At 38.5% G+C, this 21,197-nt stretch overlaps 3 protein-coding genes across 4 annotated transcripts in view; 2 read left to right on the top strand and 1 right to left on the bottom strand.

Annotated features, from left to right (window-relative positions):
* Positions 1-1,116: 1,116 nt before the first annotated feature.
* Positions 1,117-7,911, bottom strand: LOC139962475 (uncharacterized). Its single transcript, XM_071962469.1, has 4 exons — positions 6,460-7,911; positions 5,821-6,014; positions 5,052-5,560; positions 1,117-4,245 (listed from the first exon to the last, which is right to left on the bottom strand). Exons 2-4 carry the CDS (start codon positions 6,011-6,013, stop codon positions 3,835-3,837), a joined length of 1,113 nt encoding a protein of 370 aa, XP_071818570.1. The 5' UTR covers position 6,014; positions 6,460-7,911; the 3' UTR covers positions 1,117-3,834.
* Positions 5,854-21,197, top strand: part of LOC139962473 (creatinase-like) — a 33,557-nt gene continuing 18,213 nt past the window's right edge. Inside the window, exon 1 of the mRNA XM_071962466.1 lies at positions 5,854-5,993. The gene's annotated coding sequence lies outside the window, so the exon portion shown is untranslated. The remainder of the gene's footprint in view (positions 5,994-21,197) is intronic.
* LOC139962474 (creatinase-like) lies at positions 12,628-20,108 on the top strand. 2 transcript variants are annotated; one of them, XM_071962467.1, is made up of 6 exons: positions 12,628-13,100; positions 14,834-14,995; positions 15,630-16,242; positions 17,207-17,321; positions 17,773-18,020; positions 18,516-20,108. In XM_071962467.1, the coding sequence occupies exons 2-6, from the start codon at positions 14,858-14,860 to the stop codon at positions 18,713-18,715; spliced, it is 1,314 nt and encodes a 437-aa protein (XP_071818568.1). In that variant the 5' UTR covers positions 12,628-13,100; positions 14,834-14,857; the 3' UTR covers positions 18,716-20,108. The 2 variants fall into 2 exon arrangements, with proteins under 2 accessions (XP_071818568.1, XP_071818569.1); XM_071962468.1 differs by lacking the exon at positions 12,628-13,100 and adding an exon at positions 13,105-13,209.

Raw genomic sequence — 21,197 nt, 5'->3', positions numbered from 1 at the left:
GTTCTTGCTTATAACTCTATTCCCTCCCAACCCCTTGGTTTTTTTTATGGAGGTTTATAGTGAAAGGCCTTGACCTAAATATATTATAGGTTTTTAGTGCGGTATTTTGACAGTTTGATAACTCATGAATATGCATGAGGTCGATGAGTTCATTGTTCCCGTATTTGAAGCGTCCTTCAGAAAATTGTTCACTTTTTTTGCCATTTAAACTATAGACAATAATAAAAGCCTTGACCAGTTTGTCCAATCATACGGTCAAGGTAACACAAAGATTTACCCGGTACAGGAGGGAATATTTCATTTTATAAAGATTTTACATTTATAACAAAAAAGAGGAAGTGGCTTCTTTCTTTATTCTTTTTTTTTTTGCGGTATAAATGCTGATTGAGAAAGGACAACGTACTTTCTGAAGACAAACAGACCTGTTCAGATTATCAAGTTTTAGTTATTGGGGTTATTGACTGTCATCTTTGCAGGATTTTTCTCTCAAAGTAAAGGTTACCGTATTCCATTTAAAATCACTTCATCGCCTAAAGTGCAGTCAACTTTCCTTTTTTGAAGATGAAAAAGAAAAAAAATGGAATTGGTAAAAATTGACAAATTCAGATTAGTGAATTCAGTTTTACGTTTTTGACTGAAAGTAAAGGAAAAGTAATGTTGACAAGATTATTTCATCGAAATTTTGAATTGTAGATGTGATTTTAGTGGTTAAAATACACGAATAGAATAAAAATTGCTATTAATCTAATTCTAATGGATATGATATACCGTATGTCATATAGCTGTACAATACACATAATTTTAATGAATTTATAATGTTGTACACCGCATGCAGTGTAGAGTTCTAATAATGCGATATTTCAGGCCGTGCACAGGAGGGGCCTATAAACGAAGGGGTGGTGGTAGGGTAGGAATCTAACCACAATGCCGTTAGTTCAAACTGTATACACTAAAGAAACTATACAGTGGCAGAATAATGTTACAAGCTTTGAAACCGAAACGACAATACGCGTTATTTCTCGTATAAACCTTGTTTGGTTTAGGGGACTTTTTTGATAAAAATTGAAAGTTAAGAATCTATAAAAAAAAAAAAAAATGATGAAGAAATTCATGGTATATTATAATTCAATATATTTACTTTTATTGAACAATATTTTATTTTACATTTGTTTTGTACATTCACATGTATGTAATGTTTATGTAAGTATAAAAAAAAAGTTATTTGAGAAAATTTAAATTTATGTAATATTTGTATCATATGTATATATTGCTGTCTTCAATGCCTGCCATAACGTCTGTTTGTATATTTTTTATGCCACTCAGTTTTCCCGCCAACATCAGTGCTTCGCCTTCGTCACTCCACCAACCGATAGCCATTGTAGAGAAGTGCATAGATGGAATTGCAAAACAAGAGGAGAGGAAGTGAGGTGTAAAGAGGACGAGGAAGGAGAGGTTGGGGGAGAGATGTAACGTAGCCCATGGGAGGATGGAATGTTATTTAGAGAGGAGTTTTTGGAGGAAGAAAGGAGGAGGAGGAGGAGGAGGAGGAGGAGGAGGAGGAGGAGGAGGAGAGAGCAGACTTTATAGATATCACGGTATGATATTATTCGACCAATCAATGCATCGTGTACTGGTGTGAGTACTAAATGTAGCTTACATTAACCCATGTGTCACGTGACCAAAGCAAGTGAGATTGATTCTTGCTATAAGTAAACCAATCAGAACCGTTCTAACGATCGCTTAAAACGATGCTTCAAATATTACTCAGCTTGAAACCCGGATGTTCGGGTGAGAGCAACACTATTTCAGAGCAAGTTCAAACTCACCAAGAACCATATACTAATGTGACGTCATATAGGTCAGGCGCAGTTGGTGAAATTGAATCGAAGGGTGAATTTAAGAGAGAAACCAGTGCTTGAATGAAATAGAGAGATAACTACGTGTTGTTCAATGGAGGAATCTAGCGATGGTTGGCAGTTTAGTTTCAAGTGATAGATATTTTTTTCTCGTTTATATATACTTGCTATACATTTTACCGAAAATAATAGAAAGATTACTAAAAAATTAGTCTTAATAACGAGTACGACAGGCTCTAGTCTAGACAATTAATTTACAAGTCGAGATAACTTAATATCTACAACATAGAAAGGATACCTCTCTCTCTCTCTCTAGAAAAAAAAACTAGGTTCATATTTCAAGCAAGTATTTACAACAGCAGCACATTTTAGTCAATAACTTCCTATGAACTATTTAATGTTTAATCATTTTTTTATGTGACGTCAGTGAACAGACGGGACGAAATAAATTACTGTACAAATGTCACATGACCAGACTAACCGCAATGACGTCAGACAAATAGGAACACGGACCGACAGAACGACAAATCTACAAAGGAACAGCTGGATCGATGCCCTGATGAAATAGATGGCTATACAAATATCACATGATGACCAAACTAACGACGATGAGGTCAGACAAATTACCTATTTCAGAAAGTTATCACGAACCGACAGAACAACATACCAGCAAAGGGACAGGAAACCACGATGTGAGTTGAGTGAGTAAGGACATACAGACAGACAAAAGACAAGCTAACGGACAATACTTATAGTACGGGACAGGTAGACAGACGTACAGACAAATTGGCACTTAGATTTTGGCATGATGGGATCGATGGACAATATGTAAAACTGATGAAATTTCAGACAGACAGACAGACAGACAGCAGGAAAGACAGAGGGTCAGACAGACGAACATTTGTTTGGGAATGGATTTTTTCGATGAACAACTTATAGATGAGATACTGGTGAATAGTCAAACAGACAGAAAGACAGAAATAGAGGAAGGACAGATAGACAAATGGAGAGCTGAGTGATGGACAGAAACGATTAAAAAGAAAAACAAGCATAAGACGAACACAAACACAAACAGTTATTGCCAAGGAACTTTCACAGAAAAAACCTACGCGTGTTGTATAACAATATAGACCTAAAGGTAGTAGTTTAGCGACATATTAGAAACAGTTAAAATATCTGACCTTACGCTAGCGGGAAAAAAAAAGCAGTTATCGCATTCGACAATATTTTCCGTAAAGTGATGTACACCTTCACAGTTGTCAGTTACTAAAATTTGGATTGAAATTACCTATCAATTCACCAGTCACGTGACTCAAACGTAATCGTTGTGGACGGTTAAACTAGATTATACAAATTATGATTATTATAATATTTCTCTAGATGCGAGAGAGAGAGAGAGAGAGAGAGGTGGAGAGAGAATTAGGTATCACAAGGACAAGAGTATTTTTACCCTTTACAGACAATCCTCTGGAATGAGTTATTTTCGTCTATCTATACACTGATTTCCTTTAATCACGTTTGAACACTTGATCTCTCTTTATTCTGCGTCTTATAAGTAGAACTATTCTCAAGTGATGCAATACACAGTTGTTTAATGTACAAGTGTTACTCTCGGTGATATTGAAAACATTCATTTCTTATGCGAATGGTCATAACGAATCTGAAAGGGAAAACTGACTGTATAGATAATAGGCTGGTGATTGGTCGAAAACTACGGTGATGATGAATTAATCATCGTTAATGTGATGAATATGCATAAAGTCTAAATAGATCAACTAGGTGACCGCTCTAAGGACATAGTAATGAGTATTCTCTGTGGTTATTTTCAAGCGGGCTCTTCCTCCCCCTCATGCCAGTCCCTCTTTTGGTCTCCCTCTGTTTGGATTGGATTAATTGGGCATTACAACCCCCTCTCAAAGCCTCCCCTCCCTTCCACCTCGGCTCCTCCGCTGCCCCCCCCCCCCCTAGCACGGCATGGCTAAATGTCATGCCTGTCACCGGTCCAAATATTTTTACCGGGACCGATCTTTCGACCAAATTTTCTCCTGGTCGAGTCTCTGCGGCTTTGGCTGTTGGAGTTTGAAGGGCGTGGCTGTGTTGGTGGGCGTGGCATATTAACTCCTGAAATTGGAGGAAGGGTGAACTGTGGTGATTCTGGTGAGGGCGGTAAGGTCTCCAACCAGTTTGATAGGTTCGCATCGATCCTGTTAACTCCAAGCTGACGCTTAATTTTAGGTAAGAATGGCCTTCTAGGAGCTTCTGTATCGTGACGAGAGGCTCTGCTGTGATGTCTTCGAGAGACAGGTCCAGATGGAGGTTGAGTTGGCGGCTTTGGTACGAAATCCAAGTTTATTAGATGTGGTTTCATTGTAGAGGTAGTAGCATTTACCTGTAGAGTAAAACAACAGGATACCCGTGATGCTCTAATAGTAACTGCGGGCTATGATTTGTTTTTAAACATAGCATCATTGCCCAAATTGACCCCATTCTGAGCCCATCATGCACTGTGGTCACCTCATCATGATGTTGTCTTTTCTATTCTAGTGTCCTTAATCTATTGAGAAGGGATGACCGCGCAAACATTAGTATTATGTCATATGGAAAGTCTTATGTCCTACTCAAGTTAGTTCTTCGTTTAGTGAGGTTTCAAACGTGTAATAGGAAACTTAACCTTTTATAGCACTTTTTTTTCAGAAGGCCACCCAAGATAGAACCTGGGCACATAAACCAAACAAATTGATCCACTCTCAACCCCAGTCCCCTTACTTCGATACTGAACAGACTACAAAGCAAAACATGAGATATCATCCTACATAGGCAACCACAGTTACATTACATGTTATACTGTAAAATTCACATTTATTATAAGACAAAATTTAGGCATACCAAATAATATTACAATAATATGTACAAAGGTTTATTCAAAAAAGAAAGGTTGTTCAATGATTACTATAGTGTTAAAAATGAATATTCATACCTCTTCTCTAGCAGCACTGCCTTGGAAGCTTACAATGACCTCAATTATAACTTGAATATATTATATAGTGATTATGACGATGTTTAGTGAGTACCACGAGTCCCTTGTATAGTCGTGGGAATAAATATTATACTATAGTGATCAGGTAACCATTTACCGAAGTCTATATTGACGCCAAGACTAAAATTAGACCCCGTAAAATATTTGGTGTCACCAACCTTGGCATGTTTACCACAGAGAACATCTCCCTTGCGATATCGTTTGCTATCTTGTAGGAGTTTTGTCACGTTTGATAACGTCACATCCTCGTAATGAAGATGAAATTCTTCCTCGGAGCTGAGGGTATCAACCAAATTAATCGGTGTAGCGACGATACCTTCATCAGAGACCTCAAGAGCTTCCAGTGACTCATCAGTCTCCCTCTTGGCGATGAAGATGTTTCGTTCGCTCTTTCTATTGGTCACCTGGCGATGACGTAACTCCATATCACCATCCTGTGTTTCTGATGGCGGGTACGATGGCGTAAAAGAATTTTGTTCGGTGGCATCCGAGAGGCAGCTGCTGGATGCACTGCTAGCAAATGGAGTAGAGATGGGTGTATAGAGGTCTTCTGGTGTATGGTCCTCCTCCCTCTGGGTCAGTGAAGAAGAGACGGTGACGTCATCGGTATCTTCGAAATCAGCGATTCCAAGACCCTCTACTGCCGCATTCGGGCTTTTGCTAGATGCTAAAGGGCAAGAAAAATGACTTATAATTAGTAATTAAAAAGAAACACTTCGTAAATATAGAAGAGAAAGAAAAAATATAAAAATTAATATGGTTTAGTAACCTTAGTAGTGGATATAAATCAGAATTTTTTACTATTCATTCGTAATATAACGTTCATTTCATCTCATGTTGACAAATAAATATGGTATCGTTTGCTTCGATTCAGGTAACATGCATGGTTTTAGTGATGTCGAATATGTTAACGACAGAATAATTTACCATATTGGTCACTTGTAGGAGAGCAAGGAGGCGTGGGAAGAAAAGGCGTCGCAGGGCTGGTGCTCTGGTTGCCTATGGGCATTGGTGATTCGGCAGCCAAAGAGTCCGGCGTGCCTGTAAGGACCGGCGAGTAGATGGGACTGACTGACACCAATTCATCACCAGGGAGAGCGGTAAGGCGATTGGTAGGCATACTGTGGGAGGAGGGGGGGGGTAAAAAAAAGTATATCAAAAATAGTACATTGCAAGTATATGTGATACTGTTCAACAGGCTCGCCAACATATGATGTTGACTCAGCAGTATAGGCCTATATATACTAACAGCACAACATTCCTAAGTAGAACTATCCCAAGCTTATATTCATAAGTCATAGTATAATCGTTACATAATTATGGACCTGCAGTGTTGTATTAATGTTTATACTTCTATAGGAGGTAAACGCCCCGATCACTCTTAACGTAGGATTATTCCCTTTGATACGTTTTGGTGGCTCGTGACATTTATTAAGCACCCATTGACACTGTTTTCTGTGTAGTTTTTGTGTGTTTCTCTTCCCCCACAGTGTTACGAAACACAGAGTTTCCATTTGACAGTAATACCTAATATTAATTCAAATATATATAAACTTGATAACTTACTTGAGATGATGAGTTTATATTCGCAGCACTTTTCCACGTCAAGCAGATTATCATATGATAAACGTGTTTACACTACTATAGCACAATGCTATGGGGTATTCGTTTTAATGTTTTGTCGTCATCTATTTGTGACGTAACAGAACTGATCTCCAAAGTGCGCAATGCACCGTTTTGAAGTGCGTGCAAGGCAATTTAGCACGATGCGTATTTATCGTTATAGCAATCGTATTAAGCTAAACTATGTGTACGTTTCTGACGGGGTGGTGGTAAGATGAGCGCTGCGCGCGTGTACTATGTGGTTCCCATGGAACCAATGTACCTAAAAGGAATGCGCAGATAATGCGTGTATGTATCAGGCCCTCTAATACGTCATGTACACCGCATAGTCGCACATAGAAGATTGAGATTTTTCGATCATGTAGCAAGACTCCAGGAGGACGCTCCAGCAAAGGTTGCTTTAAGAGAAGCACTGAGACATACTGCTAAACCAGTAGGAAGGCCCGTGACTACCTTGCTTGGAAAAAATAAAGTCGCAATTTAAGGACATTAATATTAACAATTTCGAGGAAGCAATAAACCTTGCGCAAGATCGTGATACGTGGCGGATGTTAATCACTGAGCATGTCGGATAGACGAGACTCAACTTACTACTACTACTACACCGCATGTGTAGTTTGGTTTACTCGTCCTACAGTATTTTGCTTGCTGAATATTCATCGGTAGGACCAATACGCAATTATAAGCGCCAATCTACTGAATGTAGTCGCTTGCATGCCAGCTTTTGTTGCGCGCCTTAGACCGCTGTAGGGTGTGAATATTCATGTCCTCAGAACAGGGAAGCAATGAATGTAAGGTGAGCGATTGGTTAGCGTGTGACAATACGGTAGTCACGATGCGCGGTTGAAGGAGTATCTATACCAACGAACATAATGTGTTCTTATCCTGTATAGACGTAACATCGCCATGGTAACACGTTCACATCCAGTGGGGTTGAGAGTGGATCAGGCTAGTCGTTTGGCTTTCATGCCCATGCATGCAGGCTCTATCTAATACGTATATTGTATGACTGACAACCGCCTGTTATGCAAACTATAATATCCATATAATACTATACGTGTATGGAAAGTGACGTCATACACCAACATATATGCCCATTTCATTATTTTAAATACGCATGCGCCTTTGTGACATCGAACTATACCGATACGATATATCTTCATGTTACGTGGCGGGCATCTCAATACCACTGTGAAAACCGTCTCAGTGTTATCGATTATTCCATTTACTCTTGCTCATTCGTCATCCGATGGTGATATACGGTAAACCGTCAAGCGTGCCCTCGTCAATCATCTACAATATTATATGATGAATAATCATAGCACAAGAGAATGATATAGTCCTCTTTGCATTTGCTCAATCAATAACATTTACAGCCACGCTTTCGGTAATCCACGGGGGTCATCATGATAAGGGTGGGGTGGGGTGGGGGGGGGGGGTGTAACTCAAGCCTGCATTTACCAGTTATATCCATCAGGATTAATTTCACCTATATATCATTGTGCATGTGGTTTGACTATCTTATCAATTTTTATTAGCCCGATAATGTGTGTGTCGTTGAAATGATTATTCTTTTGTTTAATCATTATTTCGATATTACACGATAGTTTTTTTTTATTTCATTCGTGCCCAGGTTGATATTTAAGACCATATCCGCTTGACCAAAATTTAACTTTAGTATAGCAATAGTCGAAGTGGCTATAGTATTGTTATTTAAGTTTATATATAGCACCGAAACACTGACACGTAGCCGTTTCCTTTTAACCGAATCGTTATCATTTTTACTGGTATCCCCTGTTCATCCTAATTACTCATTGTGTGGTTTGTTAGAGATTAAACCAAGAACAAAGGGAACAGTGTACGTGGATCTAAAATTAACGACTATACTATTTGGTTATTTTTAAAAAAGATTCAAATTTAAATCTACCGGTACTCTATTTATGTATATGTATATATTTTTTTTAAACCCTATTATAGAATTAATATTAATCGTATAATGAGCAACAGCGGGAGTGCTTGCTGTACGTGTTCATAGCTGACCCTTTTGGAACAACAATGCCTTTGTTTAAAATGCGGGCTGTTTGGAATAGACAAATTACGAAGTGAACGTACCGGTGACTTTGGAAAAGCCACGAAAAAGACAAACAAACAACAACAAAACAACATGAGAATAAGAGCAAACAGGAGCGATATACTGATTGTTAGACTGGATCTGTTTATGACACGGACGCGGTTATTGTTATAGTTTAACGTAACACGTGGGCACGAAAACAAAACAACTTATATATAGCCTATATATCTATATATATGTATATATATATATATATAGCCTATATATCTATAAATATATATATATATACATACATATATATATATATATATATATATATATATATATATATATATTATAACGAAAATATTGTAAGTTAGTTTCGGCTAGTGGAATTTCAGTGGAAATTTATTAATTTAAAAGTTTATTCATTTTAAACAATAGCAACGAGAAATGTTTAAGTTGTCACCTCTCATCAACAAACTGAACCGCAATAAGATGTAGCCATGTGTGACACTTCTGTTGGAAGAGGATGGGTGAGTAAGTATGAGAGATAGGACCAGTTGCTGTCGTGCGATAAACCAAATTTGAGAGCGCTCTGCTAGAATTGGTTTCTAAAGTAAGCCCTCAACAGATCTCGTTTCTGTAATTATCACGGGAAGTTAACCGATTTTGTAAGTGGATGGCTTAATTCGGCAATTTGGAGCATGCTCTTGTAAAACAACGTAAAACGTAAAATTTTATGTGCGTTCACATGGGTGCTTTCACGGCCACAATCAAGACCAATTGAAGAAAGAAGGAACCTTAAAATGTTAAAACGTCAGATTATGACCAGCTAAGAGTTATCAAATGGTATCTCTCACGTTTTTGTATAGGTTATTAGTGTTACAATTTCACTTTTAATTTTTCGATATTTCGGGTTAACATACATTTCTTGTACTTTTGATAGTATAAAATAAGTTTTAACAATAAGAAAACATCTGGCTTTCAGTTTCAGACACCTATGATCTTGATAAAATAAATATGTTTCAACAAAATGAGATCATTTTGTTACAGCGAAGAGTAAACAAATCCGGCCATTTTTCTTTGTCTGTCGTTATCTTGAATTTCCAGCGTTACCTGCACACATATATAGCTGGTTTAGCAGCCATTTTGTGCGGCTATCTTTTCGCACGCCGAATTTAATGAAATGTTGTTTGTCAGCCTGGGGACAAGGCTGATCGAGCCGTGCTAACCACGGCTCAAGCAGGTTAGCAAATAAAATTTGGGGAATAGACTATTAGACTAGCTATGTATATAAAACAAAGGGGTTGTAGAAAAAGACAAGCAATTGTTGACTGCTATAGTTCCACTATTGAAGTTCCGGCTGCACCTTTTGTAAGTTATTTTCGCTTTTGTGGGTGTACGTGTGCTTTTGTGTCTGGGTGTTGGGGGGGGGGGTGGTGAGGGCTATGTGTGTGTGTGTGTGTGTGTGAATGTTAAAACCATACACACATCTATTGACTATTGAAAGTCGAACTATAGTAGTTTAAGTCTTAGTCTTCAACGTGGAGTCTCTGCATGTCATTGTCATTACTATTAGCATAACTTATAGGCCTAAAGGCTACCACCAGTACAATTAAGGGACTTAGTTACGTTATACTTATCGCCGCACGTTGCTATTGACTAAGATGATTTGTGCTAGTTTTGAAATTGTGTTTAGCATTCTGGGTAACTATGCAGTAGCCTATATTAGGAGAATATCTCGTATTTTGCTTTGAACAAAAATGCAAACTTTAGGTCTTGGTTAGTGTATACACATACATAATGTGATAGTAGTAAAGTAGTAGTAGTTTATTGCATCTAATATCGTGGCCCAATGGCCAAATTATATAGAGAAAAAAAGGAATAAATCAGTAACTCAATAACACTAAAAGAAACAAAAAACAAAAGACACACACAATAAATAATAAATAAAGACAACCTAAACAAAAACAAGGAAAATTAATTAGTAATACCGCCCCCCCCCCCCCCCCCCGCTAAAAAGCTAAACAATACGACTAACCACTGGGGTACAAAAATACCAAAATCATTCGTTTATAAATCTACGCAAAAATGGTATTACACTATTTCCGTACCTGTTCGCCTTATACTTAATTTCCTGGTAGGGTGTGGGTTTTTTTTAAGGACATGCCATGCGTGTTATGGGTAGTTCGGCATATCTATCGGACTTAGTACATCCTATGGCGAAATTGGTACAAAGTTCAACTCGCCTATTTGCCAGCGACTGGAGAGTTGTAGTTGGCACCTATAATGATACGGCACGCTCGTTTCTGGATACACTTCAGACGGTTGGCCTGAACAGCAGTAATGCCACCATGCCACACAGGAGTAGCATATTCCACAACAGGGCGAATATAAACTTTATAAACCGACCGACACCAAATCTTCGATGGGAACCCAAAATCGATTTAACATATATAATCTACGACTGCCCTTAGTAAACATTCTGTTGACCTGTGATTCCCAGCCCATATCCGACTGTACCCTCAGTCCCAGAAGATTGGTCTCAACCACAACTCCAAGCTCGTTACCGCCAATCATAAGCGTATTTATTATAGGAGGCTGCATTTTGAGACAATTTGCATGAGCTTACATTTCGATGGGATTGAGATCGAGGTGATTATTAGTAGCCCATATATCAAGATTGTGAACGTCCTGACCAATCTGGCTTGACTGAGTAACCAGTCGAACCTGCGCTAGGCTCACATATCGACATACTTGAAACAGTGGAAACTAGCCATTTTTAAAGCATTATTTATAATACCAATGATGCCGTTGGTCATCATAAATGTCGCCCTCTATTTCTCTAGGCTACATGTCACCGTTTTAGCCACATTAGAGACCCTATAGTACTACTATAGGGTCTCTAAGCCACATATACTTTCGACGTGGGACAGTGACGTAAGTATTAAAGGTCACGTGACGTCTGTTCACCAGCTCAGCTGAATCAGATCTTGAGACTTGTGAATCAGTCTTCGCTCACGTTCTGAATCGTTCGGTTCGGTAGTAGCCCTGGCTCCGACCATTGTGTTCGTATCTGTTTTGTAGTTCGTCTTGTTTTCGTCAAGGCTAGTCTGAGGAACGCAGAAGAGCGTGAATCTAATACTCGCAAGTTGCAGTCCAAGAAGCATATATACATACTCATTACGATTTCAATTATATATATATAGGCTATATATATATATATATATATATATATATATATATCCCTATATATATATATATATATATATATATATATATATATATATATATATATATATATATATATATGTGTGTATGTGTATGTGTATGTAAATAAATTGTAGTGAATTGGAAAATCCAGAACAATTATTAAACATTAGTGTAGAGTTACATATAACTGTAACATGATAACGGTTACCAAGGCTGAGCTGTTCATTACTTCATAAAGTAATGTCAGGAGGAGAAGTAACTTTTTGTACTCTTGCCTTCTGCTTAAAGATCTGCTTTATTGGCTCCAATAATAGCACGCTATAGCTAGAAAAGTTTTGTGATTACGTAATCGACCTGTCACGGTCGTAAATCGACTTCAGGCTCCACAATTAGCCTGCATAGGCTCTTTGTGTAAACAGTAAACACTGTGTGTTCATATATGTTCATGTCTACAGTGTAGTTAATCATACAGCGCAAGGGCGTAGGAACCTGGGGGGCGCCAGCCCCTCAGTGAAAAATATGGTGGGGCGGAAGTATCATTCCGCCCCCCGCTTCTCAAGTCAGAAAACCCCTTTTTCATTTCCAAATGAGAAAAAAAATCTCATTTGGAGCACCAAATTGCATCTAAGTCCAGGTGAAAATGCAAAATTATTTACAAAATGGAGTGGGTGTTGAAGTGTGCTATATTGCACCAAATTGCATCTGAGGCCACCTGGAAATGCAAAAAATTTCCAAAGGGGAGGGGGACACCCCCTCCCCTTAGACCCTTCCCCCAGGCCGGCCATCAGTCTTCAGCCCCCCCCCCACTGAAAAGTACCTTCCTACGCCACTGATACAGCGTAAACACGAAGACCCTCATAAACAAGAAAAAATATGTGGCAGGCGTTGCAGACTAATTGGTAAAAAGAGGTCATTTTACGACCAAGGCAGTTCGATTACGTAATCTCAAGAAATTTTTCCATAACAGCGTGCCATAGTAGGGGTCTACACAGCAGACCTTTAATACCACATCTGGTTATCAGACTTTACCAGGGACCAATCACCCGAATCGTGTGTAATTATTTCCCCGAGATGTTTAGTATAATCCTGGAGGTAAAACAGTCTCCCATGGTATAACGTACGTAATTGTGAGCTGAACACCATGTGACGTCATAAGCCAACAAAATATTTTATTTACAAACAATCCAGGGTCGTCGGCGTAAACAATAGTCATTGTAAATTTGATGTCCAGGGTTATCAAGGCAATTATTGACTGCTGATAGTACCAGTTCCACTATTGAAATTCACTTCACGCAAAGCTGCACCTCGTGTAAACCGCGTAAGTTATTTTCGCTTTTGTGGGTGTACCTTGTGTGTGTGTGGGGGGGGGGGGTATGTGCATGTTTTAAACGAACACACATCTATTGACTATTAAAAGTAGAATTATAGTACGTTTAGTTTTACTCTTAAACATGGAGCCTCTACATGTGACATTAGGCCTACTTTTTATCATAACTTAATAATGGGCCTAGGCTACCAGTACCACCAGCACAAAGTAGTTACGGTACCGTAGGTTACGTGTCACGTCACGTTGTTGTGCATGGACTAAGATGAAAGTTTGTGCTACATATCATTCTTGGTAACTGTACTTGCCTATGTATGATGATATCTCCTGTTTTGCTCTGTACCACACAGTGAATGAAATACACATAGTAACAGGGGCGGCGATTTGTTTCAAATATTGGGGGGGGGGGACATTTGCTTGGGTGCAGGCGCATAGCAAATACATCCCCCAAATTGTTTGTGCTTGTCTCATGGGCACAGATCAGACTTGGATAATGGTGGGGACGCATATCTGTTCTCTGATACTATCTAAGCGGAGCGCGACCATTGGTTCGCGTGTAGCGTACAAGAATTTTTTGGCAAACATACCTCCAAGATCGCCGGAAATAACACTTCCCAGATCCAATAATGCTCCAAAACCTCCTTAAATTTGAGACCTCATGGCTTAGAAATTTAAGATGGGGGAAACACATGGGCGTCTGCAGAAAAAAAAATCAGGGGACAAATAATCCAAGTAGACTTTTGTATACGATGGGTCTGGGTCCTCTCCCAGAAAACAAATATAGACTGCCGCAAATGCAATTTCCTTCCAAAATTTAACAACTGTGGATAAATGTAATAAAGTGAGAATTGCTGCATGTCATTTGCACAATGCTGGATCAAACTGCGCCAAAGTTCCATACAGGGAAATTTGCAATGCAGCGTTTGGTCAAGACAAATTGGTGGGGACACGGTATGTCATGTCCCCACCACTGAAAAAGTTGGTGGGGACGCGTCCTGCTGTCCCCACCAGGATCTGCGCCCATGGTCCGTCTAGCTAATTCATTTCGAAAATAAGTAAAAACTAAGTACTCTCGGTGAAAGTCTGTGTCGTTTTTTGGTGATATTTAGTAACAAATTGTGACACGGTTAGACAAGTGCGTAGCGAGGAATTTGCCAAGGGAGGGGCGAAGCTTGTTGGCATACTATCTAAGCGTGACGCCACCATGAGTTGGCGAGATCGCTGGAAATGGCACTTCCCAGGCCTTGTAAGTTGCATCTAAGCATTTTCTATTTTGAAATTACTAGCGATATAAAAAAAATATGCTCTAAATAGCCACAGAAAAAACTATGCCACCTAAAATATTGGGGGGAACATGTCCCCCCGTCCCCCCCCTCTCCATTATCGCCGCCCATGCATAGTGACACTAGTACTGTAGGCTCTAGTCTAAAATAAAATGTGTGCTAGATAAGACCTAGGCCTATATTATAACTTATACTATATAGTCCTTTTGAAACTTACAATGGCACCCTAGGCTACGTTTAGGGACTGAATATAACTATTGGTACAACGAGCATAGTACTTGTACATGAACTGTTCAGTGCAACATATCACTTATAGCATGGTGGACCTAAATATATAATTTGTTCCCCATCAACCCTCTTCTGATTTCATTTCTTCTACCTCTCCCGATGATCCCCATTCCTGTGCTTGTTCTCTAAATGTTTTTTTCTTTCTTCAATCATCAGTACCATCTAAAAAAAAAAGGCAATATGTTCAGAACTTTGCAATTGAAGACTCTTGCAAAGAGGTTGACCCAACAGAAAACAAAATGGATTCCTATTGCTCAGAAGAGCTCTATTTCAGCTGACCTCATGCCCTCACTGAAGAGGATGGAAAATGGAGTCAAGGTATATATATTTGTTGAAATAATTGAGAAATTGTAAAATCGTTCATGAATGGGATTTTTGATGGCCAGTGCATTTCCTGTAAGAGTATCAAAGCCCAATATTAGCTTTCATTGGACATTATTTTTGTCACAAAACCGCTCCTCAGACAACCTAATCAAAGGAACATCCAGGATGTCTGCTATATGTTGTAGGAATACACATTGAAGCATTTCAAGTGGATGTAGCAGATAGGCCCACATCATACATAATGGTATTGTTTTTCTTTTCTTTTCATTAATTATTTGTTTTCATTTGTTATTTTTGAAGGGCTCCCCTTCCTTTTAGATTATGCTAGGAATCACGAAAGACTCATTACAAGTTTTAAAAAATTTTGGCAATATTTCTTACAGTATTTGGAAACCAAACTTACAGACAGATCAACCTACAGACAGTCCATGTAATGTTTACCCTCTGTTTATTAGAACTGTCTATATAATATGAAATATTATAACTTGTAAAACTGACCCAGCCAATTATCTTCTTCACTGACAGATCAATTCCTGGATTTATTCTGATGCCAATTTTTTCTAGGATGTATTTAATAGTGTCAAATATGAACTGCATCATCATTCTTTCTATTTTTTTTCCATTACAGGTAAAAAATACCTTTTCCAAAGAGGAAATGCATGGCAGAATCTCAAAGCTAAGGAAACACATGGAGGAAAACTCTATAGGGGCTGTACTGTTCACGTCAGTACACAATGTGAACTATTATTCGGACTTCATGTATTGTTCGTTCGGAAGGACGTTCGGTGCGGTCGTAACGATGGATAAAGTCACCACCTTGTCCGCGGGGATCGACGGGGGACAACCCTGGAGAAGAACGGCGGTGGGAGACAATGTGATCTTCACCGACTGGCAGAGAGATAACTTTTGGCGGGGTGTGAAACGAGAACTCGATGGAGTCCGGGGGAAAGTTGGAATCGAATCAGATCACTTGACCTTAGATAACTCCAAAAAGTTGAAGAATTTCCTTCCGGATATGGAACCCGTCGATATCAGCATTCCTTGCATGAAGATGAGAATGGTTAAATCTGCAGAAGAGATCGCCCATATCAAGGAAGGTGCTAGAATTTGTGACATAGGGGGTGCTGCAGTCGTGGAAGCCTGTGATGTCGGCGTGGGCGAGCACGAAGTCGCTCTTCACTCCACTCAGGCTATGGTCCGTGAAATTGCTAAGTCTTTCCCCCATGCAGAATTGATGGACAGTAAGTACCATATATATCTATCTATATATATATCTATCTATATATATATATTTGTCCTTCTTGTTGGACGACTAACCTTCCTCTGCACTGTCAGTAGCCTTTCATAATATTTTTTGTGGGTAGCATGTCTCTGAATTAAAAGGGATATATTCCAGTGTCTGAAGTTCACCATTTGACAAAGCTGCTGGACATTTACAGCAGCTTATGGTCAAGACCACATCCTAATATGCAAATTTGGAACCTCTGAACATTGTAAGTTTATGAATGCATCTGGCAACAAGCAGGTTTAGTGATATCATCATCGTACTTGAGCTGAAAATTTATTTTTCCTGCATAAAATGTTAAAATTTATTTTTTCCATAGGAAATAATCTTCTTATAAATAAGTTAGCATAATTCATTAAATTCTAAGTGAAGAGAACATACTATATGTATCGTATATGTATCACATTCTAAGGGGGAAATAAAGTAAAAAAACAAACCCAGTTTTATAACATGAGAGTAAAACATTGGAAGAACATTTACCATTAATGACATCACAGAGCACCTACTATGATCCACATTTTGTAGAAGGGGAGAGTTTATCCAATCAAACTAGTTCACATTCAAACAGCCTCGTCTAGAGTGAGGAACAAAGTATTGAGATTGGGGTTTGAGAAAGTAGAAAATGTGTTTCTTTTATTAATATGAGTGTCACAATGCCTGCCAGCAGAACATCCCGATAAAAGTTAAGAAATGAATTATGCCCACAATCCCTCTGGCATTGGGTTGCTCTTATGGACAGGGCTGCAAACCTCGTCTACCAGCAATAACTTCCTCACAGAGACCAGCTGTCTCATCCTTGTCATCCGGAGAACTCTCTCATCCCATTCTAACCATAAAATGGCTGAAGTAAATAACATAATTTATAACACAGTGACATAGCATTTCAAAGTTCAATGTGTTGTTGACTTTTTATTCGCTAGCTTGGACCTGGTTTCAATCTGGGATCAATACAGATGGGGCCCATAATCCAGTCACCAGCCGGAGGTTACAGAAAGGTGACATCCTGAGTTTGAACTGCTTCCCAATGATTTCTGGGTAATTTACTATCTCATGGCTCCCAAAGGGAGGATGGGATATCGTAGTTCCTTTATCCAGTTGGGCCATATACAGCTATGTCAGCTGTCATAGCAACAGTTGCCATGGTAATGGTTGATTTTCCTGAGTAGCTATCTCGGGGGGAGGGGGGGGTTGGGGTCACCCATCGTGGGGTACCCCAGGGTGACCGGACTAAGGCAAGGTTTGCAACCACTCAAATAGGTTACATTCAATCAAGCATATATCTAGGGTTAGAGACAAGATATCCATAGGGTGGTTTTGTCACTATTAACAGAATGAAATAGTTCTCTTCTTTGATAAGTTTGACATTGCCTGCCATTTGCCATATCCCCTTTAATGGTCGAGGGTGAAATTGACTGCCTCTTTTAAGATGATGATAAGCATTTGCTTCCACTTGTTAACCCTCTCTAAATGTGATCAAACTCCACAGCTACTACACTGCCCTGGAACGCACCCTGTTTCTAGATCATGTGCCTAGCGACCGACACATGGAATTGTGGGAGATCAACTGTAAAGTCCACCGCAGAGGCCTAGAGTTGATCCGACCGGGGACGAGATGCTGCGACATCGCCGCAGAGCTGAACGAGATGTACTTGGAGAACGATCTTCTCCAGTACAGGAGTTTTGGATACGGCCACTCGTTTGGCGTACTCAGTCACTACTACGGACGAGAAGCAGGTACTAAAGGCACCTTCTCTCCTATTTCAAAGGGTTGGAATAATCTTGAACATTTCTAGAAAATGTACTTTTGTATTGCACCCCCCCCCCTCCCTCCCAACTTCCCAAGAACCAAAAAGAACATCAAAGATAGTGGATATTTTTGCCATAACAGTTAATTGAAATCACAGTTTTCTCTAAGTTTTAAAGGTACAGTTTGGCTGGTGGGCATGTACATCTGTTTCTGAAAGTGTCGTAGGCCAGGCTAAGTGTTGACGTTTCTTTCTCTGAGGCCACACCTGCAAAACTATGGGTTGTTACCACAAGATTGTTCGGGAATATCTGTAATAGGTGTCTAGCTAAATGCCCCCCCCCCCCCAGGAAAAAAAAAAACAAGTCAAAACTGAACTGAAGAAAAAATTAATGGAATTAACTGGTCAGAAAAACAAATATAAGACGTAAAGTCTCCTGGAAATTTAAGAATTCAATTTTCTTTTTCCGCCTTAATTTGAACAGGTTTGGAACTAAGGGAAGATGTAGAAACAGTTTTAGAGCCTAACATGGTGATATCCATGGAACCCATGATAACCATTCCAGAGGGAACGGCTGGAGCAGGAGGCTACAGAGAGCATGACATTCTAGTCATCACTGAGGATGGTAACGAGGATATCACAGGATTCCCCTTTGGGCCGGAGCACAATGTCATCAAAAAGTAATCTGCAGTAGTTTGAGCCCCTATTCATTTACATTTTTAAGAAAAATTCACGAAGAATTTTTTGCAATTGGTCAGTGAGGTTATTTTTGTATCCAACCAACATGGTTTCAGGGATAATGAATTTCATACTTGTGGATTTCGTCCAAATTGCTTGTGCGGGAGGGGAGTTAAATATGCATATATTTTCATCCATAATTTATCAATTGTAAATCTTTTTCAAAGTTCATCCAAATGTTTCATTTTGACTTTGCCATTCAAAACAATCCTAAAATAATTAACTCAAGCTCATAGAATTATGGACGAAGAAATTTTGCAATTGGTCAGTGAGATTATTTTTGTATCCGAAAAATTGGTTTTAGGGATAATGAATTTTCTTACTTGTGGATTTAGTCAAAATTGCTTGGGGGGGGGGGAATTGAATATGCACATATTTTTATCCATAATTTATCAATTGAAAATCTGTTTCAAAATTCATTCAGATGTTTCATTCCGACTTTGCCATTCAAAACAATCCTTAAAAATATTAAATCAAGCTTCAAGAATTATGCACAAAGAATTTTTGCAATTGGTCAGTGAGGTTATTTTTGTATTTGACAAAAACGGTTTTAGGGTTAATGAAGTTTCTTACTTTTGGATTTAGTCAAAATTGTTTGGGGGGGGGGTGGGATTAAATATGCACATATTTTCATCCAAACTTCTTTCCTCTCTTATGGCATAGTGTGACTTAGTATCTGATGAATGGCATTAGGTTTTGTTTCTCTTCACTAGGTAATAATCCACACACATAACATCTTGATATGACAACAAATGGTAAAGACTTTGTAAGTAAATTATTTTGTTAAATTCAGAAAGTGCTACTACTCTTTTCTGCACAGTCTATGCCTCATTGTTCCTTAAAGAATGCTCGGACCACTACGTTTCCAACATTGTTTACACAAATTATATCATTTAGCATGTTAACTGAAACCTGGAGTTATATTTGGAGAGAAAATTAAGCACATAGTTAGCATTACCTTTGCAAATAGAATAAAACTCTACAATTGTCAGAAACGTCTCTCTGCTAGAATATTATGTTTTTCAATGAATCTTGTATAGCTAGTAAGTATAACCATTATGTATGAAGTAATCTAATATTATCATCAATCATATAAATCATTATGTACTCTTGTTCACAGATACCTGTACCATGTGTGTTCTGCTTTGATAGTGATAAGTAATAAAACTGTGAATAGTCATAGCACAAAGTTATCAATCATGCATCTATTCATACAAATAAATTCCAACATAATAGTTTAATAGTTGATATTTTCATAAATCGAAACCAAAGTATAGCCAGAACCAAAAAAAAAAAAAAAAAATTGAGTGTGACAGTGTTTTAATAGTATTAGTGTAAGGTTAATACCAGCAATTTGATTCCAGATTTGTGATAACATCGTGTTTATTGCTATAACACAGGTTCATAAATTTGGAGTATCATGTTTATTAATATGATAATTAACTTGGATTTGTACGCAATTTAATATGTTTGTTTTACTTGAGAGACTACGGTACATATTAATATTTGTCAAGCGGGGCTTGAAATTAACCGAAAGCAACTGAATCGTTCCGTTTTTGTAATCCTTTCACTCATTTCGTTAGGTCTCAAAGCACTGGTGTGTCATTTCCAGATGTTTGATAATTGCTTGGTGCCTTGTTGAAAAGTTGTGTTAAAGTAAGTTGGCCTGACGTTTCGATCCTAGCAGGATCTTCTTCAGAGGCTAAATGACAAGTTACAGTAACAGAGGGGACAAAAACACGCACAGAATACAGACAGGTTAATGAGCACGGTGAACACATTCACCGTGCTCATTAACCTGTTTGTATTCTGTGCGTGTTTTTGTCCCCTCTGTTACTGTAACTTGTCATTTAGCCTCTGAAGAAGATCCTGCTAGGATCGAAACGTCAGGCCAACTTACTTTTACACATTCTATTACACAGGCTCTCTAGTGGATAAGCAGTTTGCTAACAGTTTTATTTTATTTTGTTGAAAAGTTGAAAGATTGCCATGCTGCCCTCTATTTCAATGAAAATTCAATGCGAATTTCTAACTTACCTAGAGAAAAGAAAGTTGCACTGTCCCTCTCGATCCTTAATTCAAGCCCTGCTTTCAAGTAATTCTGATTGGGGTAACGACAGTGCCTTACAATATTAAATCTGCATTTTTCTAATACCAAGGTGTTCATTGAAATGTATTTTTGAATCATGCAACTGATTTTTTTTTATTTCCCATAAATGATATGAAGGAAAACGGAAAATAACTTGTTCTCATTTTTATGAATATTGACCGATTTTTCGGCGAAACTTGAGGAAAGGAAAAGTTTGTTTCCTTGCCTTTTATAAACACAAAATGACGGGAAGTTGGGGGCATACTTTCCCAGAAAATAATTGTAAAATTAAGAAATCAAAAGATGCATTCTGTGCCATATTGAGATCATGAATTAGGT

This window comes from Apostichopus japonicus, chromosome 21 (genome assembly GCF_037975245.1).
Source record: "Apostichopus japonicus isolate 1M-3 chromosome 21, ASM3797524v1, whole genome shotgun sequence".
NCBI lineage: Eukaryota > Metazoa > Echinodermata > Holothuroidea > Aspidochirotida > Stichopodidae > Apostichopus > Apostichopus japonicus.
Note: the sequence above shows the minus strand (reverse complement) of the source record. Positions and strands in the feature narration are given on the sequence as shown.

Excerpts from the sequence above, each read along its gene's own strand:
- LOC139962475 (XM_071962469.1), bottom strand. The coding sequence starts at position 6,013 with ATGCCTACCAATCGCCTTACCGCTCTCCCTGGTGATGAATTGGTGTCA. Across the intron at positions 5,561-5,820 it reads TCCTACAAGTGACCAATATG|CATCTAGCAAAAGCCCGAAT; the intron begins GTAAATTATTCT and ends CTTGCCCTTTAG. Across the intron at positions 4,246-5,051 it reads TCTGTGGTAAACATGCCAAG|GTAAATGCTACTACCTCTAC; the intron begins GTTGGTGACACC and ends TTTACTCTACAG.
- LOC139962474 (XM_071962467.1), top strand. The coding sequence starts at position 14,858 with ATGTTCAGAACTTTGCAATTGAAGACTCTTGCAAAGAGGTTGACCCAA. Across the intron at positions 17,322-17,772 it reads TGCTTCCCAATGATTTCTGG|CTACTACACTGCCCTGGAAC; the intron begins GTAATTTACTAT and ends CAAACTCCACAG. Across the intron at positions 18,021-18,515 it reads CTACTACGGACGAGAAGCAG|GTTTGGAACTAAGGGAAGAT; the intron begins GTACTAAAGGCA and ends TAATTTGAACAG.